The sequence below is a fragment of the Neospora caninum genome, chromosome III (genome assembly GCF_000208865.1).
Source record: "Neospora caninum Liverpool complete genome, chromosome III".
In the NCBI taxonomy this organism is placed as follows: Eukaryota; Apicomplexa; class Conoidasida; order Eucoccidiorida; family Sarcocystidae; genus Neospora; species Neospora caninum.
Window position 1 is genome coordinate 1,821,162 of NC_018388.1, and position 26,420 is coordinate 1,847,581.

A 26,420-nucleotide genomic window follows, 5' to 3' on the forward strand; every position below is an offset into this window, starting at 1 on the left:
GCGCGCGGACCTTCGACGGTACCAGGAAAGGGAAGCAGGAGCGTTGCACGAAAGTGGAACACCATCCCCTCTCGCGGTCGCCCCCAACCACCCGATGCCACGTAGTCCCCGCAAAACGTGTACTCGAATCGTAACGATTCCCTGCCTCCTTTACAAATAAGGCTACTTTCCCAACAGATGGAATAGAAGCGGTATCACACACACATCCGCAGACCATCTGCTTGGGCGCAGAAAGACCGAGTACGCACGCGCCACAGCATATAATCGGTCCGACAGAGTTTGACGCTCTCTCCTGTTGCAGATGAACTTTTACAGACTGCCGCTCAGCTTACTAAAGTTTACGTCTCATTGCCTGCGCAGCTGCCCCCAGAGACCATTTGGCGAGGTTTGTTCCTGTCGCATCCGCTGCGACGCCAAGGGCCCTTGACTCCGGCCTCGGCGAATGCTAAGAATGCGGGGGGTATGCCCCCAAAACCGGAAGAACATGAGACGGGGCTCATCCTTCCTATTTGTCCGGTATGTATTACGACCCCGACAAGGATGACTGCCGCGGCCAAGATTCACACCGGGAACCGTTCGTGCCAAACAGCCTACCGGTGACGGAGGCTAGCGCTTTCGCCAGGCGCTGTCTGCCCAACCATACAAGGCAGCCCTCATATGCGCTTTTAGGCTGACGCTCTTTTTACATCATCGCGGCTTTGCAGTCCGAAAACAGAAATAAATCGTTTACTTACTACGTTTCTGTTTTCCCTCACTACCACCACTTGACCAGTACCACACAGACACGCGAGCTCCCACAATCATGTGGAACCTCGGCGCCTTCATGTGGTGTCCACGTTGACGAATCACCAGCGACGGGAGCAGATATGTTGGAGAAACACGGCGACAAATTTCCGTGTGTTCGTATCCACAGGGGAGGACGTAGAATCTACCGGATCAAACAGGATCATATTTCCTCGAGCGGTCAGTTCACACGGCAAGCGCCTGCACGCGTTTGCACGGAGTGCTGCTCTAAACCCATCTGTTTCCCCCCTCCACAGTCTTTGCACACAGATTGCACCTACACCAGATCAAGGATAGCAAATTATCATACGTCCTCACGTAAATCATCTCCGGGTGATGAAACGCATTCAACACTTGAGAACGTCACGCACGCGAACTAAATAGGTGCGCTGGTAAGGGACACGTGCTTTGACTGTCAGGAGGAGCATTCTGAGATACACCCAGACCGATAACCAGCTCAGGCGCTTTGATCATAAACGTGACCGCGTTCCCACGGGTTTTCACGAAACTGCTCGGTGGAGTGTTCACAGAAATCCCCCTGTGAGAGTGATAAGCTGCGTCGATATCCAAGACGCTTTGCCAGGCTCCCCTTGTGGTAGCCGAAGTGCGCCTTCAGAAAAGACCCAACAGGTAGCAGAAAAAAAAGTGCAGCAGGAACGAAAAGCGAGCAAGGCCGTAGGGAGTGAAACAAATTGCGGGAGAAGTCTTCTCGCCACCACTGCTGGCGCTGCATGCGCAACATCTGTACTGTGCTAAGCGACTTTACGTCAACCGGTATGACGAAGTTAACCGGACGCAACAACCCTGTCTTCGCTTACAAAGGCTGAACCATGCAGCCTCATGAACTCCTGATTATTGAATGCCTGCTGTCGAAGCCAGTAAGTCAAAGTGTTTCTCAGGATATCATCTACGCGAGGTCCAAACGGCGTGTGTCTGTGGGTAGGCGCCCCAAGCGTTGTGAAGAAAGAGCAGCATACTCGGTTGTCGCCGCTTTGATCGAGGCGTGTGAAGGGGGAAGCTACCCTCCGCTCACCCTCAACTTAGGCAGCTGTGGCACTTAGTGTTGTTATTTAAAAGCTTAGTGAACACGGGAGTAAATCGATGATGTGCGCCTTCAACGGTTCCCCCAGTGGATACACATCGCTGCTGGGTTTCACAGATTCACGGAGCTCGAAGGTCATACATAGTTTGTGCAACCCACTCACTCGAAGCATCAACCTCGAACTGGCTACTTCGAGCGTTCATGATTCTTCTTTGTAGCGCTGGGACGGACTTCATACAGGACACTAGTGGCAGGAACCGTGCGCTTCAGCGATCTTTGCTTTGTCGCTGCTATACAGCAAACTCGAGATCCGTTGTGCAAATGGCGGCATCGCTCATTCTTTGTCAGGGAATTGAACAAGCAGTACCGCCGGAGGGCGAGAGACCTCCCACACGCGTTAAGTCATCGTAGGGGTAATGAACGGTTGTGTATCCCTGGTCGTACCGGCAGGAGAAAACGAATACTTTCACTAGAAGTGATGGGGTATCCTTCCCACAAGTAACCTGGGTTCGTGGCATAGCCGAAGACACGAAAATGCATAACCAGCAAGGTCTCGAAGGAGTCCAGTTACGGTAGCACAACCGTGAAAAAGCCATAGTTATCAACGAAGGTTTTTCGCTAAATTCGGGAGGCACCACACGATGTGGAAGTCGTGGAAGCCGAATGTCCTGCACCATAAATTTTGCAACAGGAAGGGTGCTTCGTCGGCGGAGCCCTCGTACCGCATGATGCCCATCAGGCTCCACAGGGTGCGATAGAAAACTGCGTTGCAGAACGAAAGCGAGGTCCGGAGCATAAACGCGATGCCGGATACTTCCCTCAGCTCGTAGTGGCCTTGATGTGTGAAAATCCATGCTGTTTGACATGATACGCCGTTCCTGGTCACTTCAGTGATCTTCGTCGACTTCCAAAAAGGCGTACAGGTAGTCTAGCCGGGCAATGACTTTGTTCAAAGTCTCTTCCAAGATATTTTGGCGTTCCTCAATATCGCTCAGGCGTCCGTTGAGTCTCCGCCGGAAAACTATACACAGGAGACAGAAAAGAGGCAGCCGGGCGCAACGATCACAGGGCTTGCAAATCGGCAGACCACGTGTGTGTGACACCATCTTGAGCAATCCCCGGAACGAGCGGCCACTGTCGACGGTGTGCTCTTTCCTTCGCAGGCAGTGCAGAGCAGAAAACAAGAGAAAAAGAGAGCTACGGAGGATGCAGGAGCAGAAGAACGGCAGGAGGAAAAACGTACGTTTCCTTCCTTCCTGGCGCTGCCACTGAACTACACAGTCGTTTTAAATTCACTCAAAAGAGGGGGAGGTGCTGAGTCCGACACCAAGGAAAAAAGTGCTCCTATTCCCTGCGCGAGCATGCGTATGCTTGGCCCTTCTGAAGAAATCCACGCGTACTTCTACCGCCTAAAACACTCACGTGCATACGAAAACATCAGCGCTTCAGTGCGTGGTTACTCACCCTCGTCCACGCCACATTTTGCAGAGTCCAGTAGACTGTCTTGAGAAGAAATGGACTGCTTGAGCGCAGCGATCCGCCGGCGCACAGTGTTGGCTCGAGTGAGAGAATCTGCGACTGAATCGCCAAAAAGTCGCGAATGACTGTCGGCGCGCAGCGAGTCGCTGATCTCAGAGGCCACGGAGAGTGCTCGGTTCGGCTGCAAATGCGGAACCAAAATAACCACACGAAGGCGTGTGATCTGCCGAAATGAATACGGGACTACAATCGCGTGAAACCGTGTCACTTGCAACAAGTAAAAGTTGTACCTGAGGTACTATGGCTGCGCAGGGACAAGGAACTGACTCGTCCTGACGGAAGAACACCACACTAGAGCAAGCGGCCCACTTGCTGCCGATGCACATCCGTGCCGTCGAGCTCCCCTCAAGATAAAACACGGGGTTCGATGTCCAAGGCGTGCGGCTCCTGCCAATGCAGTACGGCACCAAGCCCGAGCTCGTAGCAACCGGAATTTTGGTTGGGGTAGGTTTCACAAGAAGCAGAAACCAGACGCACCGCGTTTGCCGCTTGGAGTAACATGTCGAGTTTCTGGAGGCCATAAATCTGTGGTCGTTTCATCTCCGTGTCCAGTCTGGTGGCCAGCTCCTGAAAACGCACGCAAGACCCACCCGACTGACCGAAAGGGTACACCCGCCTTATCGTATTCGTCTCAACAAGTCACACGATACAGCCCGCCAAGATCTTGAAAGCCGTCCTCTGCACTACATGAAATCCTATGCGCGGAAACGGCGACTCCCGCAGGCGCGTCCCTCTTCTCTATCGATGTAGAGGCAATCTCATTCATCAGCCGTTACCTTGGCAGGACGCATAATGGCGTCAAGGCTTGGACTTGTGAACATTTGCGCATCCTTGTAGTACCACTGCCCGTTCCTCTCTCCAATTGCAAAATACACAAGTCCGGAGGCACTGGCAACATCCGGCGGCGGTTGTAGACCTCCGAGGACGATGTCTTTCACAGTCGGCCCCATAAAGCCGCCGCATATCTGAATGCGGCCTCGTTCCAGTTCTGCAGAAAAAAGGAACGAAACGACGACAGCCGCTAGCACTTCGAGACAGAAGACTCTTGTCGATGAGGGACCCCGTCACGCCCGTCTTGGAGCGCGATTTGAATCGTCCATCCACTGCCTGCATTTCGAGCCATGAGTGGTTGGCGAATCAGCATTCACGACTCAAAGCTCGCATCCCACAGAGAGAGTAACTCTAGATTCACACGGATTGGCATGAAACTAACGAACCCCGGGTTTCGGCTGGTATTGCTTTGATCCTGCAAAATAGGCGAGTAATCCCCCACTCGCGCACGGTATGAAGTGCTGCTACGAACCGGTTGAGTGGTACGCAGCCTTCTGTGCGTGAAATAATTCTGCCAACCCAAACGCCACTATATGTGCTAGAATAACACGGTCGCAACGAAGTCACGAGGTCGCTGCTGGTGGCCCCGTGGCTGAACAAACCTTTTTTTTAATCGACTCGCTGAATTTGTGGTCTCAATAACCAACAGTTCGTCACTACGAGATGGACTCGGATTCAGTTCTAGACTGTGTCTTTTACTGAATCCAACTTGTACTCCGCTTGTCATGGCCATCATTCGTGCATGAAGTATCACGGCGTCAAGCAGGAAATGCTACACATCCTACTCGGTAATGCATTGACATGGCTATCGTTCAGGCACTCAGCTCGTTATCGAGAGTCACTCACGAGCCTTGAACCATGAATTTGTAATCTAAATGGTTTGCGATCGAACCGCAGCCGAGTGGCATATACACGGGTCAACCCGGTGTCATTCAACTCAGAAAGAGGCACCAGAAAACTCGACCGCGTCCCCCCGGAATCTCCATACCAAACATCAGGCGCTTCGTTACCCACCTCAAAGGGCGAACTGAAGGTAACGGTGCGTCCCTACAATCGACGGACGCGGAGAGGATGTTCCACTCAAACCCTGCAATGCGTCTCTTTCCCTGTACTGTAGAACTCCCTCAACCTTACCAGGCAGAGAAAGGCCCAGTGTGTAAACAGCCGCAGCCAGAACGATGGTGGAGCACTCTTCCGGAATGCGCGTCAAATCCATAGCCAGGGAATTGGTAGCGACATTCAAAGAGAATGCGCCGTTCGCCCCCTCCGTGTTCCGGTAAAACACGCAGTCAAGATACTTGCATTCCTTGTCATACAGCAAAGCGAACAAATCTGCGCGGAGAGACATTCACACGCATCCGGAAACAGTAGCCGCAGGTTTCTTTCCATATACAGACTCCTTCAGAGCCTACGCCTTGGCCTGGATCGAATCAGAAGGACTCTTTTGACGTCAAGACCCCAGGCAAGGCTCCTGGCGAGTCTGTTCTTTTTCGTTTGCGATTCTGCGAGGGACTGTCAATTGCGTGTCGGCCCCAATGGATTCATGGTGGAAGTGCGAGGGAGGAAGTCACGAGTCTCCAGAAGTGACCTGGAACGCAATTGCCATCCTGTGCGGTTGTTCCCCCAAGCCGAACTGCCAGCGGTGTGTGAACATGGCAAGGAATGTCGCCAGAGGGAAGGGTCAGTCTTCCCAGATAAGCTTTTCTGCACAGTACACAGCTACGTGGATTTCGAGCCTATCCCGCACGATCCGACGTACGAATGCTTCCCACGGCCGACCACCCTCCTGATAGCGAAACGAGTTCTGGAAGACGCGGTGGGAGTCTTGTAGGTGTGAAAAACGGTATTACCGAGTTCGACGCCGGCGGGGTACGCATCCTCATCATAGTAGAGCTGAACGCGCATTTGCTTCATGGCCTCGGGTGCCTTCCCTGACGGAAATGTTGACCACACAAAACCAAGAATGGAATTGCGGTCAAAGAATATTGCCGGCCGAACCAGCACTTGACCACTGTCGACGGATCGGTGATACGCTTCTACCTTCGTATGCACCAGAGAAGCCACGAAAGTACGGCCACACACATCGGCGGTCCGAGGCAAAAGAGTTGCTACCCAGCGTCAAATAATCGGCCAGTCCGTGAGCCTTTCTGCTGGAGGAAGGCGGCAATATCGTTCTGACGATTTGTCTCGAACGATGTGGCAACGTGCTGCAATCCACGAAGTGTAAGAGCACACAGAACGCAGCTCTGTGCAGCGGTTTCCTCAAGATGGGCAAGACGCCAATGCTTGCCACTTAAAGTTAGATTCGGTGCGGATGTTCGAACGCTTCAAGTCCACGGAGATAGGCTACCAAGAAGCAGCTAGATAATGAGAGCATGGCGGCCACGTAACCGTTGCCACGATCAAAACCCGTCTCTGTGTCTCCAAAGGTTCGTCACTGCATCTGCCTCAGCTGTTCTCCTAAGCGGCTGATGGCTGATGTCTCTTTAAACGCCGCACACGGCCTATCTGAAGCGAAGGTTCCCGTGATCGCACCTGTGTCAGATTTCGAAATGGAGGCCTCCGGTTCCGCGTCGGTTGTTTTTGTTCCCAGACGGCCGTAGAAGGATCCTCGGTGGGCGACACTCCCCTTCTTTTTAGGGCCGACACTGCCCATCGTAGTTAGCTGTTCATCGTCCTCATTCCCAACATACGTCCCGTACCCCGTAGTCCCGAGTCGGACGAGGCCTCCCGTCGTCGCCATTTTGCTTAGCAAAACCTGATCGAAAACAAGGTCGCAGTGTTTCACAATTCAGCATATAAAAGATGAAGATGAGGACACGGTGAGGAATCGCCGCAGTGAAACGGCTACACTCGTCTCGCGGCAGTCAAAGTAAAGACGTCAGACTTCGAAACCTTCGTGTAGCTTCTCTTAGCGTAGGTGCATAAGGCGTGCATCGAAAAGGCAGTAACACACAGGGAAAGGGTTGCCGCAGAAATCCGAGGAGAACGGCGCAAACGCGGTGAGACTTGCGGAGTGAACGCATGAAAATGCAGTGTTTCCACAACGTGGCGGCGTGAATGTACGTGAAGTGCGGTTCCTTCAAGAAATCAGATTGCATCTGTCTCCGTCTGAAAGAGGTCTTTGGGCCGTAAAAGAGAGTCGCGAATGTCCAGTTACACGCAGACGCGCGAGTACCGCCCGTCAAGCTCCGGTGACGCACGGTAGGAAAAATAGTACGCTCAGCGGCAGGCAAAGAAGATTGAGAATCATTTGGTCTCGCCCGCGACTTACAGTATATCGCAGTTGACTTCAGCGCGAAAAACACAAAGGAGAAAAGAGAAAATGCTGGACAGTGCCCTCTGGAAAAGCGTTCATCTGGGGTGCTTTTTCCCAGGTCTTGTAGCGCCGATGTAAAAACCTTGCTGTGCCGCCAGTACTTTCGCGTGGCGGCAAAATGCGCACTTTCCACTTTTCAGCGCCTCAAGAGTTTTTTCTGGAGTCAGAAACCAATCGGAAAACCCGTTTTTACCTTCCGGTTACAAACGTATTTGCTTCCGGCAGGAGCCTGCAGTCACAGGGTCAGTCACGCGAGCCTGACCCCGAGGCTGACCCCTGTGTGGACGATGCAAGAGAAAATACCTAATTAAACCCGCGGACAAACTTCGGAGTACAGACGGGTGAAGTCCAATGTGGTTTAGTATAGCATTGGCAAAGGTTCGCTTCCTGGGAGAGAGTCAAGGAGGGACCCTGTCCTGTCCCTGATCTTTTGACCATCGATGATGGGAACGGCTGCAGCCTGATAGCTAGTTGCTAGACGCTCCGCGGGAATTTGAGGGATTCCGTTTTGTGGCCAGCACAGACAACCGCTCGCCCAAGCTTGGGACACCTCTTTTAGGTGGGAGAGAGGCGTCCGCAAGCGACTGGCGGCCATGCACAAGTGAGCAGAATCCTTTCCAGTGGAGAGTTTGGCTCTTAAAACTCAACGGACGGTGCTGAAAAGCGGAGTATTTGCAAGGCGGTAGTCCACTGCGAACGGTGTCTGCGGTATCTCCGGGGACTCCCGGTTAAATTCGCCGTCTTCCTATTCGTGTCACTCAGAAGGCTTACCACTAGGTTCAACGGGGCCCCAGTCTCTCGGATCTGTTTTGCATTCGTCAAACAACGATAGACGGTTCCGTAACCGCTGCGGCTGTCTCTGATCTGGAACCGAGAACCGTTGACTAAACGCGGCTCGGCTGCGATGTCTGCACATTGCGCTGCTGATGTCTTCAACGCGCCGGACACCAACCAGTGGAAAGCTCTAGCAGTGAACGTACTTTTGCCTATCTCGATCCTTGGCAACTGCGTCTCCACCTTCCCTCTGTACGTTCTTTCCCCTCTCTGCCTCTGTCTTTTTCTTGCACACGTCTTGACCGTATTCCCGGCTCTTGAAATCGCCACCGCGCCGCCCGCACTGAACGGCGCCGCCTGCAACTCCATGTCTTCCTCAATCCGTCCGAATTTTCAGGCCGTTCTGGAAACTCTACCAAGGTCTGCGCCGGTCGTGGAGAACTGAAAAACACAAAATAGGATCTTTTTCTCCTCCACACAACCTTGACTTTTTCCGGAAAACGTTCCATGGCAGAGAGGCGGCTGTCCACCCTCCTGTCAGAAGAGTGGTTCCTGGGCACGACACTCCGCACCCCCGCCGAGATTCCCGGTTACGCCTTTTCTCTCAAGATCTGTTCCACACGTTCATTTCCGTCTTTTTCGCTCGTCCCTTTGCAGTTGAGCAAACGTCTAGCGTTTGCTTCAGCGCCTCCGGCCTCGCGTACTACAGTTGTCTTGCCTACCTGTGCAAGTCCCACCAGAAGCCTTGCCGCCGAATTTACTGGCTCGTCGGTTCTGCGACTCTTCAGCTCCGTCCAAATGTTACAATCTGTTTTTCGGTCTTGAGTTGAGTCGTTTCCGCTCATCTACAACGTTCAGAGCCGGTTTCCGCCATTCAGAGAACAAGATGTCAGGACTGCGCGCCGAGGCGTCCTCGGGACCGTCTCGCCGTCGGTTGGTCAGCCATCCGACTCGAAGGTGCGCCTGCCTTCTGGGGCTCGTCGCGTTCTCAACCTCTATTTCGTCGCCTCTTCCTACGGACGCTTCGCTCGAGCCGAGTGATCCGTTCCAGAGCGTTCTGCCTCTGCTAAGGGAGACGGTCCAACTGGAGCAAAAATTGCTTCACGACGCGTTCGACGACGGGACAGAGGAGGAGGCGTCGTCTCAAACCAAACGGGAAAGTGAACCAGTACCTGTTGTGCACACGGAACGCCTGATAGGCTGGACCAGTGCGAGCTGGCCAGGTGCGTTTTCGAGGGCTTTCGGCGCGGGATGAGCTGTCTAGGTTCACACAAGTGTGGTGTTACGCCTTCACAACATATACATATATATATATATATATATATATGTTGAAGGAAAGCTATGTACATCGGAACTCCGAATTTCCTTTCCCATGTGTGCTTCACTGGTACCACCACAGTGCATGCATCAGTTTGTCGTGGTCACTCAACTTCGGTTCCGCGTCAGATTTATCGGATAGCGGAACCGCAAGACATCCCGGCGGCCTTCCACCCATTTCCCTGATGTTCCAGGCTTCGTCCACTCCCGCATTCTCTCGTGTCAGGTGACTCGGCACTTCCCTTACGGTCTTGTTTTGGCTGTCCGTGAACATCGCGGCCTCGCTGTGTTGAATTTGCAGCCTGCAAGGACGAGGACCTCGGCGACGAGAGGCAGCTCCGCAGGATCGCCAGTCGTCTAGGCGAGTACGAATTCCAGGCGGCAGGCTACAACTCTTTTGTGCTCGATGGATGCTGGGCACTACCCGAGCGAGACAGCCGGGGTCGGCTGCAGCCTGACCCCGAACGTTTCCCGTCGGGCATCAAGGCGCTCGTTGACTTCGTCCACGGCAAAGGCCTCCGCTTCGGGATTGGAACACCTCTCGACAACAGCTGCGCGGAACTGCACACTCTCGGTGTCCGGTAGGTTTCCGCGCAGAACCCTCCAGGGACCGAACACAACGCTGCATTCTTCACTTCTTCCCTGCGTCGCTCGTACCCAACGCGTCCAGATTTGAAGCAGGCTTCTTGTCCTGGTTCCTGTCCTGGAATAGCCTCTGAAAAGTACTCGGAAATCCCTTTGGCGTCGAATGGCCTCTGACGCATCGCGAGGAGAAGTCCAGAGGTCGAGGCTTTGGGCTATCCGAAGGCAAGCGGCGTCTCTTCTCCACCACCCGCCCCGTCTTGGTTTTCTGTTTCATTTGTCGCGGGGCAGAGGAGCCGCAGTTCGTTACAGATGAGGGCTCCACTGCAAGAAAAATGCGGTGTTTTTTTCGGTGCAGTCTTTTCAGTTGATTCAGGTTTTTGTGCCTACGCATGCGTCTCTGCGTCTGTGCTTCTTTGGGCTTCCCGTGCAGTGCCGACCCAGAACAGGATGTCGCTCTTTTCACAGAGTGGGGAGTGGACTTCGTCAAGGTAAGCTCTGCCTGTAGGTCTGTCTCAGCTGTTTGTAGCCTCCCCTTGGCGTCCGTTTGTTGCATTTTAGGCTTCGCGTAGTTTACCCGTATGGTGTACCCGCGCAAACGCCCGTCTCTGCGTTGTCTCTGGACTCGTGCTGGGATTTCCTGCGTCCACCGCATGTTCGTTGTTCTTGTGTCGCCTCGCGTTCGCAGGTGAACGCCTGTGGCGCCCCTACTCGCAGTATCCATGAACCGGTCGCGAAGTGGAGAAGCGTTATCAACGCCCAGGTGTCGGACCGAGTCCCAGACCTCGTCTGCAGCTGGATGAGCGAATCAGGCAGCTCCATGCCGTAGGTGTCGGTGACCGCTTCCCGCGGCGTTCTGCCGCGCTTTCTTTTCTTCGTGCACGCAGAGGTGGACACGTCAAAGTGAAACGTCCTGCCTCACGCCAGCGTACCGTAACACAGGAGGGTGTCGAAGTGCCGTGCCTTCTGTCCGTGGCAGGCCGTGGGTTTGGAGGCGGTTTTCAGGCTGGGTTTGCCGCATTCCGTCGTGGTTGCAGAGGCCTTAAAACGCCGCGAAGGCTTTCTATAGGCGATTGCGGGGGTAAACACGTGTGTGTGTGCCCGTGGTATGGGGGAAACGGAAGTTGCTTTTTACGTGGTGCATCTTTTCGTTTCCTCACGTGAGATCCTCTGTGTGGATATTTCTGCTGTCCCTCCCTCAGCGAAGAGCAGTTTTACACAGGTGAGGTTTTCTTAGTCTCGAGTTGCTACCGCTTTGTTCGGGCCACCCAGAACGGTTTGCCGTTCCACAGCCTTCCTAGTGGATTGCCGTTTGCACGCGTCTAAAACACGATAGTCACCCAGCTGTCGTGTTTTGCTTCTCGCCTTTTCGTTGTCCATCTTCTCTTCCAAGTTGGTTCGTTCGGTAGGCGGAAAACGTCCCTTCTCATCCTGCAGTCTTCTCGTCTTCGAGCTTGAGCCGAAACGGCCGCGCTGTCTGCTCCCGTGCGCCTGTCTCAGGCCAGGTCCAGTTCGAGCTCGACGAACTCTCAAAAGCGTGCAACGTACTCAATGTCTTTGAGCGGACGCCTCCCACGTGGGAGAAGATGAAGAACATGTCGGCCGTCTGGGAGGCGAAGGTCCGCGGCGTGGCGTCGATTCGGCAAAAGCCGTTCCAGATGAGCTGGAGCCCGCAATATCTTTCGGTACTTGCCACACATACAACCAGAGAATAGATTCTGCGAAGGACGGAGAGCACACTGCCGCTCAGATCTGCTTTTTCTCGCAGAAACGCGTGATTGTTTTGGAGAGAACGCTCTCCCGCGACGAGGGTGTAGCGTCTGCAGGAAACGCGGGGGAGCGCGGAACTGAAACGCAAAAAGCAAAGCCGGGACAGAAGAGAAGCCCCCCAGGAAGAGTACATCGGTGGAGGGAGACGACATGGCGCGAGAACACGAGTAAACGCGTAACGCTATGTGCGTCTCCAGTGCTCGCGTCTGGTTTTTGGGGGGGGGCGGGCTGTCTGACGGGAACACGAAGATGCATAGGAAGTGCAGAGACGGAACTGGGCTCTGAGGAAAGGTTCAACGGCGAAAGGGAGCGCGACGTAGGGGAACGACAGGCACAGCACGGCGTGGTTCGAGTACGTAAACTGCTTACTCCCGGTTTTGTACGCAACTGCAAATAGGCCAGACGCACACAAGACACACAAGAGGGAAAGGAGACAGGGGGCTGCGGTTGGGAAGCGGGAGGCTCTTGAGCAAGAAGAGAGCGCGGTCCTTCGAGATGCGTTCGTGTCGCGTGCAGGTCAACGGTCTGGTCTCCCGCAATCTGGCCGAATTGCGCACGCAATTTTCCTTGTGGGTAAGTGTTCCTGAAACGAGAGGAAGATGAGAGAGGCGAGAGACCAATTGCGAGCGGCCGTCGTTGACGGTGGAAAAAGCGAGAAACCAGGCAGCCGGAGGAGAGAGCCCCAGTGGAAAACACACGGGAGAAGGCCAGTGTTGCGAAGGCTGCCGCGAAGTGCAGAACCTACGGTATTCCCCATCTGGTGTCGAGGCTCGGGCGCTGCGAGTTCACACGCATGAAGGACGGAGAGCGGTAGAGCCACGGGGGTACGTGGATGACTATGTTAAGGCACGGGGTCTGCGTTTCTGTTCTTTGTCCCTCCTGTCTTCTCTTTAGGTCCTCAGTGGGGCGCCGATCATGCTGGCCGGTGACATCACGAAAGTGTCGCAGAATGTTGTTGGTGAGCGTTTCCTCCGTTCGAATAAAAGCACTGGATGCAGTGCATTTCACGGAACACAGTTTGGAAGGAAGGGCGAGGTCTCAGCGGCGTGCCGAAATTCGCACCAGAAAGATTGACAAGAGTGTTCACTTCGATCCTCCTGCCAGTGTTCAGGGGGTCCACGTAGAGACGTTTCACTGTCGACTGGTGAGTTTTCTAGGTCCAGTGCATTCCTCTGTGTACGTACAGCCCGACAGTCCCCATGTAGTCTAAAGCTTGCTTTCCACACATTCTGGCGCGCTCTTTCTTCTTTTAACGAACACCCGTTCCGAGCATCACAGGGCTGCTCCGTGCTTTTCCGGGGTTTCCGCCGCGCCTGCGTCTCCTTTTCGAACAGGCGAAAGGGCCGTATGCGAGCCTCATTCTTCCGCGCGAGTTCCAACCTATCATCATGTTTTCGTTGTGTAATCTGTGGCATCTCACATGCGACTCCGCAGATGTTTTGACGGAACGAGGCGCCACCGATGTCGCCGCAAACGTGGATGTGATGTGGGGTGAGTCGAGTGTCCAGACACCTCACGTAAAAAGGGGGGAAGCACCGCAAAGGCATAGAGTGATAGAGACAGTCGGCCCTTGAATGCTCCGGCATCCTCTCCAGTTAGCTTCTTCTCCACAGGCACCTGGTGGAACCGTCCTGTTTTGGTCTCCGTCCTCTCTTCCGCATTCGGTTTTCTCTCCCTCCGATTCTTTCGTCGTCTCTCTCGCGAGCGTCTCTGTTGCTTTTTTTTCCTTGGAGAATGCACATTCGCTATCTCCAGATCCCTGCTTCGTGCATATCTTCTCCGGCAGCCACAGAACTCGAGATAGCCCATTCTTGTCGAGACCCCACACCGTCGTTCGTTAGGCCGTTGCTTGACTCGAAGGAGACGCTGGTGGCGCACGGCACTCTCAGTTTGTCTCTGTCCCCGCGGTCGCCCCCCCTTTCTGGAGCCTCCATCTACGCCCCACATGAGCTGTGTTAGGACAGGAAAATTCAAAGTCCCAGTTTCGCAGGGGGCGCGTCGATGTGAGGGACGTTGCGCCCCGTGCCGATGCGCATTCCCGCGTCGTGCTGTCTCTCTGGGCTTTTCAGGACACCGAATACTTGGAGAAGGCTCCACCCACGCATGGATGTCTTCGCTCTTTGGTCCTAAATTTGCCATCGGTATCTCGAACTGGAGCGACGAACCAGTCACTCAAAAACTCGACTGGGAAAGTTTCAAGGAGTGGCTTGGTATCGTGCGCGACTTTCCCCACGAAATCAAGGATATCTGGAGGCACGAGGCTCTCGGGCTTCTGGGGCCAAATGCATCCCCTCTGCAGTTTGAATTGGGGCCTCACGACACAGTCCTTCTCATGGCGACGCTGATAGAGAAGTAAGTCCCCGTTCACGTATCCCTGGATGCCGTGAACGCATCCAGTGCGCCTCCACGTGCGCGCAAGCCCATCGCTGTGTCGTGTCTTCTTCCTCGGACACAGGGTGGAAAGGGAGGCAAACGGGAGAAAGGTTCTTCGCGCTTCCGTGGACTCCGACGTGCCCATGTGGGCATACCTGAAGTGCGGCGATTCGTTGGTGTTCACTGTCTCCCCCTGCTTGTCACTTTTCTTCTTCTCTGAGATTCCCTTGTGAACCGAATGACACTCTCACCCCGCGTTCGGCGTTCTCGACCTGCCACGGAGAGAGTCCGCGGACACGCACGGGCGGGGCCGCATGGGGCACTGTGAGGAAACGCCGGTGGAAGGGGATGGCGCGCCGATGCTGAGGCGTGTGAAAGTCTCGCGTTTGCTTCGGCAGTCACGCCGCTCTCGTCGAGGCAGGAAACCTACTCGGCAATTCGGGCCGGGCTCTCCGAGTGCATGCCGAGCAGTTGTGGCGTCCAAAGAAAGAAGGCCCCCGTTTGAAAACGCGTGTCTCGTAGCAAGAAGGCTGTGTCTCTCCCCTGTATCAGTTCTCGTTCCATGCTCCCAGTCGTTTTCCCGCATTTTGTGCACGGGTCTCTGTCTTCTTAGCCTTGACTCTCTTTTCCCGCCTAGTTCCGTCCCTTTCTGTTTCACGCGCCTGTGTTTTCCTGGGCTCTCTTTGGCCGTTTCCCCTCCCTGCAGGCCGCAGCCTACTGAGGAGCACCTGCCAGCCCCGCAGATGGCTAGCGGTCTCCCCGTTATGCGGCGCTTGGGCTCCGGTATGTTTGGGTCTCCGTCTCGGTCTTTCGGGTCTCCGGTGGACGGCCCCGTACTCTTTCCTACGCCGGCATTTTCTTCGCGACCCGTTCTCCGAGGATCGGGTGCGGTGCGAATCTTCCGCATCGGATCGATTGTCGCGCCCCCCCCGCGTCCTCTTCGTGAGTCGCCTTTCGACCACTTTGTGAAAACCATGGACCAGCTGGCGACTCAGCTGGTTACCACGGTGATTCCGGATCTGGTGAAGGACGGGGACAAAAGCAAGAAGGAAGGGGAGAAGGAAGTGGAGAAGGACGGTGCGCGCGGCGATCAAGAACCAAGTGGCTCAGAGTCCGAAGACGCGTCCAGGGACAAGGAAGCCAGTCGGGGCCGAGGAGTGCTGCCGCCTGCCAAGACACCCGAGGAAGTCGCGAACGATGCCCCCAAGGCCCCACCGGTGGGAGCGCAGAACAACGCGGAGTCCGAGAAGACGCCCACGGCGAAGGCGGCCAAGGCCCGACCCGAGTTGCAAAAGGGACAGCAACGCGCGGCACCAGCGGGCGGCGCGAAGACGGAAGGCGGCTCAGCGTCCGGTGAACAACCCCAAGAGGAGGCGATGCAGAGCACCAGGCGCACCAGTTCGTGGCCGATGTTCGTTGCTGGGCTCGTTGCCGCGGGGCTTCTCATTGCATTCGTCCTTGTCGGCCGAGCAGTCATGAAGACCTACACCACATCGAAGGCGGAACGCCCTGCGAGGATGCAACTCATGCAGTGCGACCGTCCGCATGCGAGCTGAGAAGGAAATGGGTGGTCTGGGAGTCTTCCCGACACAGAATCGAACACGCGCAAAAAAAGAGGCATCCAGTGACGCAAGGGACTCAAACCCGGGCGCCCCCCCCCCCCCCACACACACACACACACAAAGGCTGCAAGAAGAGCGTTTCAACAGTGCGCGAGGCTTTCAAGAACCCTTCCCGTGTTTCGTATCGCGTTCACTCCCCAGGGGTAGACACACCGCTCTTCGGTGAACTTTCTCGGGAGAAGTTTCAGAGGTTTCGAGAAGCGTTCGGCGCCTCTCGACACGGCTGCTCCCCGACTTGCACAGTGACTCATTCTCGTTCGTGGTGGCAACGAAAGCATCGAAACTTACTTGCAGCCTCGGCGCGCTTCTGCTCAGGCAGGCACATGTCCTGAGTCTTTCAACACGAGTGGGAGGGGACCATTTTGCGGAGGAAGAGGCAGCCAAGCTGCCTCTTTGCGTAGAAATGTGAGACGGTGCTCTTTGTTGGAACGAGAGATGCCTAGATTGATGACGCCCCATACAACACGCGACGTAACTGAAACAAGTAGGAACGAATTTTTTTCAGCCCCTGCCGGCAGTCCGCCCGGAAAGAACACCCCGCGACGCCAAAAACGCAGGGATTTCGCCAAGGAGGGTTTCGCCAACAAAGGAGTGTTACCGTGGAAAAGAGCAGTAGATCCCCAGGGGGAAGAAGCAGGCCCGATAGACTGGGCGGTCTGTCTAGGAACCCGAGGCAGCCCAGCTGGACCTTGTAGGAACGGACGGGCGGCAATGCAAAACCAAACTCGTGCGCAGCTCCGCACATGGGGGCTTTTTGCCTCGTGAGACGGTGTGGTGTGCAGCGCCTTTGTGAGGGAGATTCGTTTCTTCATCTACAACGGTTGCAAGAGGTGGTGTGAATCCGCATGCGGATAGCGCAGTCTTCCTTCGAGCGGCCGGGTGAAACACCAGGCGAGAGGCTTCTCTTGTTCCGTAGCCCGTATCTTCGCTAAGGTATAAAAAGCCAACAACTCGGCCTTTGCAAATGTTTCCAGAGAAATGGGGCACCACAGGGGAGCAACATCCACTCCGTCACCTGTTCGTGACCGTTCCTCTATTTCACCATCGGCCTCCCTCCTCTCATTTACATATGCAGAAACATAGAACTACCTATATATATATATATATATATATACCTCTTCAGATGCATACTGCATGTCTGTGTCCCCCCGTTGCGCACCGAAGCCCGTGTCGCTCCGCGTGCTCCGTTGGACGGGAGATACGAATCGAGAACGGCATTACAAGTTATCCACGCCGGAGAATGGAACAAGGCTTCAACGGCTGTTTGGCTGTGTGGCCTATCTTGTCGACGCTCCTCAGTCGACTTCAACTACTGATAACTATTTGCGTCTTGCGCGTGAACGTGTGCCATCTTTTCGACTCTGAACTCTTTCGGCGTACACCTCGCTCTCCTTGTCGCGTCAGAGGAGAGAGGAACAGCCAGGGAAGGCTCGTAGCTGAAGGGGCCGAGTAGATGAGAGGCGGGGGGCACACAGAATAAAAAGCAGAAACGCGCAGATGTGTCGGCTAAAATAAGCTTGTGTTGGGTGCACTCACGTCTCAGTCTTTCGCGTCAGAGACGCCTCGGTCCTCTCCGCTTCGTTGTCTCTTGACGACACAGAGAAAGCATCGAGAGAACGCGCGCGCCTCCGGAGATGTCCGTAAATGAAAGAGCGCAGAAGAGCCGCGGAGGGGCTCTCGCCGCTTCTCACCCCCAACTGAGCGACAGAGAAGCCCGAGATAGAGTGCGGCGCCCCAGAGTTGGCGAAGTTTGGTGGAGATAGCCTGGGCATTTCGCGGGTTGCCGATAAGGAAGCTCCGCACTGACAAAATGCATTTCAGAGCCTAGTTTGGAAACAAATGACACGACGGAAGTTTCCGTGACAAAAGCGAAACACGCTCCGGAAACGACGCAGCGGAACCGACGCCTCGTGCATCGTTCACGTTAAAAAGGTTGAAATCCAAATCAACTGCAGCGCGCAGCCGTCGATCTCCTCTGTTACGTCCTCCCGGTGGCAAGATCGCGGTCCTTATCACTTTGGAGCTTGAAAACCTTTACACAATAAAAGCGGTGTCTCTCGCAATACCCTGTTGACCGAACCGATTCTCTCGGTGTTCTCGGGCCGAGCCTGACTCGGTCAGTGAGGCTACATTCTTTTCCCTGCTCTTTTCTTCGACTGCTCCTCACGTCAACCGCTTTGGAGTCGCCTACTGCATTTAAAGTTTCCACAAAACCTGTTCACAAGGCCGGAAATTCCCCCACGTTCGGCGCGTTCGCGCTCTCTTGGAGACGCGTCGTGCCTTGTTCTCCCCCCTCCCTTTTCTCCCGTTCTCGTCTTTTCTTCCTTCCCCCCCTCCCGTCCCTTGTGCTGGGGCGGGTGCTTGGCCCTTCTCGAGGCCGCGGAGGCTGCCGATTGACGTCCAACGGCGTGCGCGGCGACTACGCGCACAGCCTGTTCCATTTACTGGGATTTGTTTCGCGCCTTGCGCCGTGATTCCTTCGCCGCGATGAACGACCGGATTTGCTGCTCCACCGCGAGGGCCATGGGGCTCTGGCCTATGGGGACAGTCGCAGTCCCGCCGTAAAGCTTCGGCAAGCTGTCTGTTCCGATCAACTCCTGCAGGTGCGGCACGTACTCCTCCGGGCCACCCAAAGCCAGGACAGTCATGCTCGTCGGCGAAAAGCGTTTGAGCGGCTCCACGACAGTCTGGACTATAGAGGAGGAGTTGATGATGACAAAGTGGGAGGTTCTCTCGCCGAGGAGACTCTTCAAGTCGTCGATGCCGTGCGCAATCGCGCGCACCGTGCCCAGCCCGCCGTACCACATGAGGCTGGTCAGGTTCATCGACCCGCAGTCCATCACGATCTTGATGCGTGCGTCGCGTCGCCCGTCCAGCGTTCCGAAAAACAAGCACCCCATGTACTTGATGAAGTCGACGATCTGGCCACTGGGCACCGCCTTGATGACGTCCAGGTTCATTTTGTCCAGCTGCAGAGCAAGGGAACAGGGAGAGACAGGCAGTGCGGGACTGGACGCCAAGACTGGAGACTGCCGTCGCAGGAAAGAAACCGGAAAAGGGACGTTAGGCCGCCTCGCAAACGCGCGTCGAGAAAACGGAGTGTCGCCTCAAAAGAGTCACTCCACGTCCAAATATATCCCCAGCATACCCGTGCAGATTCAAACGCGTGCATAGTTGCGTGAGGATGCATATTCATTCGCGGAAGTAGGAAAGAAGATAGGCGAACCGCAGCATGTTTCCCCGCATACGGGGACTGCCACGGACACCCGCACGGACGGAGTCGCGGCCAAACATGCACACACATCGCGACACACGATTTCCTAAAGCGTTTGTGTGTCCCCGCGTTCGCCTGTCCCGTGTCGCTCGAGAAAAACTCCTGGGGGCTGAGGAGAGATTTCCGTAGAAACTTCGTGCGAGATTCAGAGCATCACGCTGGAAGAACACCCAGAAATGAAGACAGGGAACGCAGTGTGCGAGGTGCTGTGAAAGAGCACGCGGATACCCCAAAACGGAAGGGGTTCGGACCCCCCGCGACGTCTCTCATCACGCGCGAGAAACAAAGAGCCGAAGAACGCGAGAGAGCGACGGGGGACTTGCGACAGAAGAGCCGCGCCTCAATGTATCCGGAGGAATAGAGAGGCCATTCTGTGGATTTTGGCACATTTCCTGTACACGTGCACCCCTGTCCTGTTAGACTTTTTCCTGTCTGTGACCCTCTTTCCGCGTTCTTTCCTGAAGGCTCGCGGACAAAGGCGGCCCGAAACGAAAAGCTCGCCCGGCGAAAAGCCGCAGTTTACCGCTCGATTCGCCCAAAGTTCTTGTTGGGACCAAATGTGCACAGAGAGCGAGAAAAAAGAATGCGAGAGGCAGATTGGAGGAGAAAGGTGAGGGACGAGGAGGAAAGAAACCGCAAGCAGAGGCCGGAGATCGCGGCGAAAATCCAGGGGGGAAACGAGAGACGTTTTCAAGGGACGACAGGAGTGTATGAAGAAGCGGTAAAGCGAGAAGATCAAAGAGGCGCATCCAACGGGACATGCGGCGCCTGGGGCACACATACTTGTGCCGTGCGCGCGCGCGTCAACGGTCTCGCTTACCTGAATGAAGACGACGTAGCTCCCGTCCTTGTCAGGGAGGTAGAAGGTGAAAGGAACGGCACTGGCGAGTTTCCAGAAGTCGTGCGGCGGATTCTTCGCGATCTTGTAGACCTCACGATTGACCGAACTGAGGTCAGGTCGGGGCGGCAGCGAGTATCTGAGGTCCCGTTGCATTTTCGCAGTTCCTCTGGGACCGAAAGCCACGGCCCACGATTCCGCCGTCGCCTGGCTTGGCTCCACGGTCCCAAAAGCTTCCTGGGCACTTTGTTCTCCATTTGCCGCGGCCGTCTCCGCGGCGCTCCCCGCGCATATCGAGAACACGGCCAGGGCGGTCAAGAGGAGGCGAAGCCTCAGGCGGGGGGTTTGCCTCGTCATTTTGGAGAGGCAAAGGAGAAAAACGAAAGACTACGAGAGCAGAAGGACCGTCAGCGCCGCTGTCTCAGCGCTGACGCAACACAGACAGCACAAAGCACAAACGCCGGTGTCCGGCGCGTGAGGGGCGAGAAGATAAAAAAAGGTGTAGGGCGGGGTCTCACGGGCAAACAGGCGAGGAAGACCGCGAAAAAACTGGAACGCGGGAAGCACTTCTCATGCTCCTCGCTCGTGAGTGCCCGGATCCTTGCTGGCGTTAACGAAAAAATGGGGAAAATCTTGGGGCAGAAACGACTCGCCTCTGAGCGAACTCGCCGCCGGGTCCGCGTCTCCGACCGCCTCTCTCCGTGTCGATGCCCCAGCAGCGAAATGGGAGCGCGCGAGAGAGAGTCTCTGGCCGCATTCCTGCTATCTTTGAATCTCGAAGGAGCTGGTGAAGGCTGCTCTCCCGCACTTGAGTCGGTTTTGCACCAGTCGACTAAAAGATGTCCTTTCTCTCGGCCTGCGATTATACGAAATTCGCCTCAAAACGAACGGGACAACTCGAGAACCAGAGCGCTGCGGAACGGCTCGAGACTAGGGGGGGCTTTTTTGATTGCACGTACGCCTCGCCCCGCTGTAAGGCTTCCCGGCATTTTTTAGCCGGCGCTCTTCGCGAGTTCCCAGTTTTTTTTCCTAGGTCTCACAGCGGAAAATGAAGTGGGGGCGCGAAAGACCAGAGCGTTCCGGCGCTTCCTGCTGGGAAAAACGGAAAACCCCCCCATTGCACGCTGCTCGGTCTGTCGGCGGGCGCTCCAGCCACATTTCTCGCCCGATGTGAAAGGATTTTGGAGCTACCCCCTTTCTGGGTACGGCGCGTGTGCGTTTCCATTGCGAACGGTTTTTGTTGGCAGGGTAGAGGTTTCCAGAGGGGAATAAGGCGTTTCAAGGGGATTCAGGAGCTATCTTCTTCTCTGGATGAGGGAAGAGCCTGAAAAGGGAGCGGGAAAAAAGAGGCCGTCCGCCTCGTGCTCTGCCTGCTCCGCGGCACTAGCACCGAGCCCACAAAGGGCCGCGAAAAACAAAAGTACGCAAATTTCCCAGCAGCACTGCAATTCGTCTTTGCTTGTGTAGAGATTCGGCAGTGTCCTTGCTAAGAAAAAACGCGAAAAGGGTGTGAACAGCCAAGACACGAGACATCTCCAACCCTCTCGCCAAAAGCCCGAGGCGTTCGAGGGGTCTCGACGGGTCGGGCCTGTTGTCTCTCCAAACGCACCGCGTGCGTTTTTGTCGGAACGCGCTTCGCGAAGCCGAGGCTGCGTGTTGTGAAATAGACGTCTCGTGTTTACTAGAGAACTGCGAGTGCAAGCACATATCGAAACACAGACGCACGTCTTTTGCTCGCCAATCGCGGCTTTCAATCACAACGCGGAACAACCGTAGCACTCGCCCATAGGCTGCCAGCCAGGACAGGGTTAAGCCACGATGACACACAACAGACTCAGTACGGCCCGTAGCACACTTGACGGCACGAACCTCTGGTTCTTCTCTTCTCCGAGAACCTGACGGCAGGCGCTCGTCCGTCTCCGTTCTGGGAAGAAACGGCGGAAGTGGGATACGGGTGTGGAGCGACAACACAAGTGAGCGGACGCAGCGGTTGATTCGGCTGAGAGGCCTTGAGAGACTGGACGACGCCACCACAACTACGCGTCGGCTTATATGCGGGTCACACAGTCTTGCGCAAGAGAAAGGTCACCAGACGGTGGTGTCATGTGTGTTGCGTGGCGAAGATTTCTGCTTTTCGGGAGAGGAAAAGAAGGCGAGTCTCGAGAGGCTTAAAAAAACGCAAACAAGAGAGGGGGAGCGTCTGCTAGCAGCCTTGAAGAAACGGGAGGTCGGGCAAAGATAGAGGACGCTGCACGTGTGTGTGTCCACATGTTTAGCTTCATTTGTTGCCAGTTTCTGTCCAGCAAAAGTCCATTCCTCGCCCTTTTTTTCTGTCTTCCGCCAACTCGTTGCTACCCCGAAGTTGGCCGTGTCGGTTCGCTGTCCCCCTGGATGTTCACACAGAGGCGTCTCATCGTTTTGGATGCAGAGAGAAACGGAACAGTCTTGCGGCTTCTAGGTGGCTATCCACGGTCTTCTGTTCCCTCTGTTTCCCGGCCTGTGCTTCATTCTTCCGCGTCTTCTCGGCACTGTTCCCTCGGGTTCTGCTCTCTGCCCAGACTTGCGAAGAGCCAGGCAGGGAGAAGAGAGGCGCCAGCAGGCAGCCTAGCGACTAGAGCAGTGTGCAGCAGTTTCGCGCCGTCGTTACACAAGAAACGCCTCTTTTTTTGTTATTCTCTTCCTTTCCGTGCGTCTTGCGCCCCACCTATTTTCTGTGCGGACCTTAGAACTGAAGAGCGATTCAGCGGTTGCGGCAAAGCAGACAAAGCGTCGCACCCTCCGCTTTTGGCCTCTCGTGGAAGATTCGACGGTCTTCACAGCGATTTCCCTTTTTAAGGAAAACAACGGAATCGTATTTATCCTGTCTCACCGTGCAAAACGATTCCTCCACCTTCCTGCCTATCCAATCTGGACCAACACACGCGCCTTCGCTTTCCTGTCTTCTGGCGGGGCGGGAGTACCCGACACCGGTTTTGTAAATGTTTAAGCGTGTGTGCTGTCTTGCGTACACACGCCATACCTTTTCACATTTGTATTTTTATTGCCGTACAAAGTGTGCACTTCATTCTTAGGGAAAAAGAAAATCCCCCGTGTCTCTCACCCCCTGGTCGCTCTGCCGGCCGGTCCGCTGAGGGGTGATGTTTTCTGGGCAACGAAAGTCGCCTGTCCGTCGTCCAGGGGTATCTCTCTCCTTCCCCCCACTCCTAAGCGCCGCAACCTGTGCGTCTTCTCCGCGGTTCGCTTCTCACTTTCTCGTTCTCTCGTGTCGGGTGTCTCGTCCACTCATCCAAAAAAGCACACACTCGCCCGCAACTGCACGTCAAAACTGCCCCGTTTCTCCGCAGCGCTGAGGTCTTTTTCGAGTCTGAAAAACCCAGGAAAATGGAGACCGTGATCGGCATCCGGGGGCGCACCTTCGCTCTGGTCGCATGTGACCGGTACGCGAATTCGAGCATTCTTCGCATGAAGGACGACGAAGACAAACTGATGTTGGTTGACGACAACAAGGTGATGGGCTTGGCGGGCCAGATCGGGGACCGCCTCCAGTTCGGCGACTACATCCAGAAAAACATTCACCTCTACCGATTTCGAAACAACAAGAAGCTGAGTTGCGCGGCAACCGCCAGCTTCACGCGCCAGCAACTCGCCTACTACCTGCGGCGAAGCCCGTACCACGTCGACGTCATGCTCGCAGGCTACGACGAGGTAGGCGGCAGAGCGAATCCTCGCACCAGCGAAGGATAGGCATCACGACTTTAGATTGGCACAGGATGTCGCAACCACGAACTGAGGGGTCAGTGGTACAGGGTGAGCTCGCCAACAGAGCTAAAACGAGAGGAACGGAACGGGGAATACGAGGCGTCCAGGCGGCACGGAGGATCCCTCTGGGTATCTCGTCGTTGCGCAGAAATTCCTTCTCCTCTCCTGGCCGCTCCGCTGTTTTTCGTCCCGACGCTCCGCTCTCTCCCGCTCTGTGTGCTTCCCTGTATGGGGGTGTGGACTTGTTGTGTCGAAGGTGTCTGTCTGTCCCGTGTACCCGTTTCCCACTTTTCTCCCGGTTTCCACGTGGGTTTCTGTCCCTGTTCAGATGGGGCCGCACCTGTACTGGATGGACTACCTGGCCTCGATGGCGTCGGTGAACAAGGGAGCGCACGGCTACGCGGCCTACTTTTTGGGTGGTCTCTTGGACCGATACTACCATCCGGAGTTGACGGAAGAAGAGGCGCTGAAAATCATCGAAATGTGCAAGAAAGAGCTTATGACGCGATTCGTCATTTCCCAAGCGTCGTTCCGAGTTAAAATTGCAACCAAGGACGGAATCCGAACCCTCGATATCTAAGAGGCCAGCACACGCAGACACGTCGACACACATACAAACCGTTCGATCCAGTCTTACACGTGGAGACGCTTATCCATATACAACACATTTTTACAGAGAGAACAGATGGACGGTTTCGTTTTCACGCTGCCGTTCCAGGATGGCATTCCGAGGAAGGGAGGAGTCGTCTCTAGAGGACGAGGCAGCCAGTTGAAACAAGGGAGAGGCACGCCTCGCGTTTTACTCGGCTACAGCCTCTCGGCGAAGAGTCGCTCAGACTGCGAAACCAGACGGTTGGGAAGAAAACGAAACAGGTTGGAGAGGAGATAAAAACTGGAAGGATGAGACACGTTGCTCTTGGACACGTCGCTCTTGGTCGATGCAGAAGCAGTCGTCCGTTCTATCTTTTTGTGCTAAAAATGTGAAGGGGGATAATCTAGTTTGCTACGAGATCCCGTCGCTTGCCGCCTTCATGATTCCGATTACGACCTGTGAACAATCGAGCGAGACAGTTCTTCGCTACGCGCATGGACATACACGTGTATACGCGAAAGAAGAGTTGCTACGAACATGAAAACCTTGTTACTTTTCTTCCTTTTTTCCCTTGTATGGCGAGGAGACGGGAGGGCATCTCTCCTGTTTTCTGTGACCGAAATCGGCAGGAGAGAAAGTCCCTGACCCTCTCATGTCTTACCCACGCGGTGTCCGTGTTGGCCTCGAGTTTCATCTTTTCGATGTACACTCAGCCTTGCAAAACACGCACAATATCACTGTATCGAACACAGAACAACAGAGCGGTATTTCTTGTCGTAGGTGCCAAGCCCAACGCCGCCTCTTGCAGCGTACACTCCCAACAGGGGATGGCGTTTGGTAAGAAACAAAGTGCAAGCTGCTTAATGCAGGGAACTGTTCCAGTGCCAGGCTCTATAGAGACCTCGCATAGATGAGAACCGCTGTGAGACAGTAGGCTTTGAAGCGGGCGAACTCGTCGTCGCCGGATGAAAGGGTGGCACATAGACTGAACTGATCGGTTGTGGCGATGAGAGATGGAACAAAAAGTGACCGAGCGGCGGAGACAGGACTGTATGTGGCTACGTTTCAGAGGGACCCGAGGAATCCCAAGATGTTTTAAACTGACGGGAACAAGTGTTGCAGGCTTTCATGAATCCAAGCTCTTGCTGGGATAATTTAAGAGTGGACGTGCAAGAAACTTCCTTCGTCGCAACGGCGATACAAAGACGGGCAAGACAGCTACTACGCGAAAGTGATTGAAGAAATAACTTAAATGTGTGTGTACGATATGGGAAATGCATTTTTCCATTGGTACGAGTGAAGGAAACTTCGCCTGACAGCACTGGAAGAAAACGAAAACGACTCCAACGTACAACTGTACGGGACGTAACAAAGCTCCAGGCAAAGAACATGGTATCGTGTTCTAATTCCCCGTGGTAAACAGTCCGCGAACGGCGGAAGGAGCATTTATATGTTATGCGGTGTCGTCGGAGGTAAAATCTAGATTTAGCGTGCATCTACAGGTACGTAACTGTTGGGTTTAAATAGCGGCTAATCTTTTCCCTACGTACTCAGAGCCTGCAATACCAATCAGAGAGCAGCTGAAGTTAGACTCCGTGTTCCACATTATAAAATGGGATTCCTACGTTTATACCAACTACCTTTTTCTGGGGAGTGTATATACGAGTTGGACTACTGGTTTAGATCTTGAATGTCTACCGGATCCAAGTTCTATTGTGTTATTATCATGGTTTTCAGAAAACTCAGTATGCCTATGAGTCTATTCCGGGCACACCTTGTCTTTTATCGGTGCGCTCTAAATCTAAATTCATCTTATACCTTTGGTTTCTTAGTTGCAATGACCTTTGTACTCGAGATAATTCGGGATGGATATCTCCCTAGCGTTTAGATATACTTCAGAAGCATCTTGTGCATTTGCTACCGTTCACCATGTAGTTAGGAAAGTAGTAGCAGGATGGGAATTTTGGATGTTGCACGCTGTAACTGCCTCTTTTTATTCTTGTGT

General features: G+C 54.8%; 4 protein-coding genes across 4 annotated transcripts; 2 read left to right on the forward strand and 2 right to left on the reverse strand.

Annotated features, from left to right (window-relative positions):
- Positions 1–2,712: 2,712 nt before the first annotated feature.
- NCLIV_009140 (conserved hypothetical protein) lies at positions 2,713–6,938 on the reverse strand (the record flags this gene model as incomplete). Its single annotated transcript, XM_003880429.1, has 7 exons — positions 2,713–2,846; positions 3,290–3,485; positions 3,842–3,931; positions 4,141–4,352; positions 5,330–5,527; positions 6,046–6,126; positions 6,731–6,938. 7 exons carry the CDS (start codon positions 6,936–6,938, stop codon positions 2,713–2,715), a joined length of 1,119 nt encoding a protein of 372 aa, XP_003880478.1.
- Positions 6,939–9,174: 2,236 nt separating this feature from the next.
- Positions 9,175–15,886, forward strand: NCLIV_009150 (putative alpha-galactosidase A; the record flags this gene model as incomplete). The annotated part of the gene is made up of 11 exons (XM_003880430.1): positions 9,175–9,511; positions 9,907–10,186; positions 10,621–10,678; positions 10,876–11,012; positions 11,390–11,409; positions 11,688–11,806; positions 12,474–12,530; positions 12,852–12,915; positions 13,392–13,448; positions 14,027–14,309; positions 15,037–15,886. The coding sequence occupies 11 exons, from the start codon at positions 9,175–9,177 to the stop codon at positions 15,884–15,886; spliced, it is 2,262 nt and encodes a 753-aa protein (XP_003880479.1).
- Positions 15,887–18,393: 2,507 nt separating this feature from the next.
- Positions 18,394–20,421, reverse strand: NCLIV_009160 (conserved hypothetical protein; the record flags this gene model as incomplete). The annotated part of the gene is made up of 2 exons (XM_003880431.1): positions 18,394–18,921; positions 20,047–20,421. 2 exons carry the CDS (start codon positions 20,419–20,421, stop codon positions 18,394–18,396), a joined length of 903 nt encoding a protein of 300 aa, XP_003880480.1.
- Positions 20,422–23,445: 3,024 nt separating this feature from the next.
- Positions 23,446–24,403, forward strand: NCLIV_009170 (proteasome (Prosome, macropain) subunit, beta type, 1, related; the record flags this gene model as incomplete). The annotated part of the gene is made up of 2 exons (XM_003880432.1): positions 23,446–23,769; positions 24,152–24,403. The coding sequence occupies 2 exons, from the start codon at positions 23,446–23,448 to the stop codon at positions 24,401–24,403; spliced, it is 576 nt and encodes a 191-aa protein (XP_003880481.1).
- Between the last annotated feature and the right edge of the window lie 2,017 nt (positions 24,404–26,420).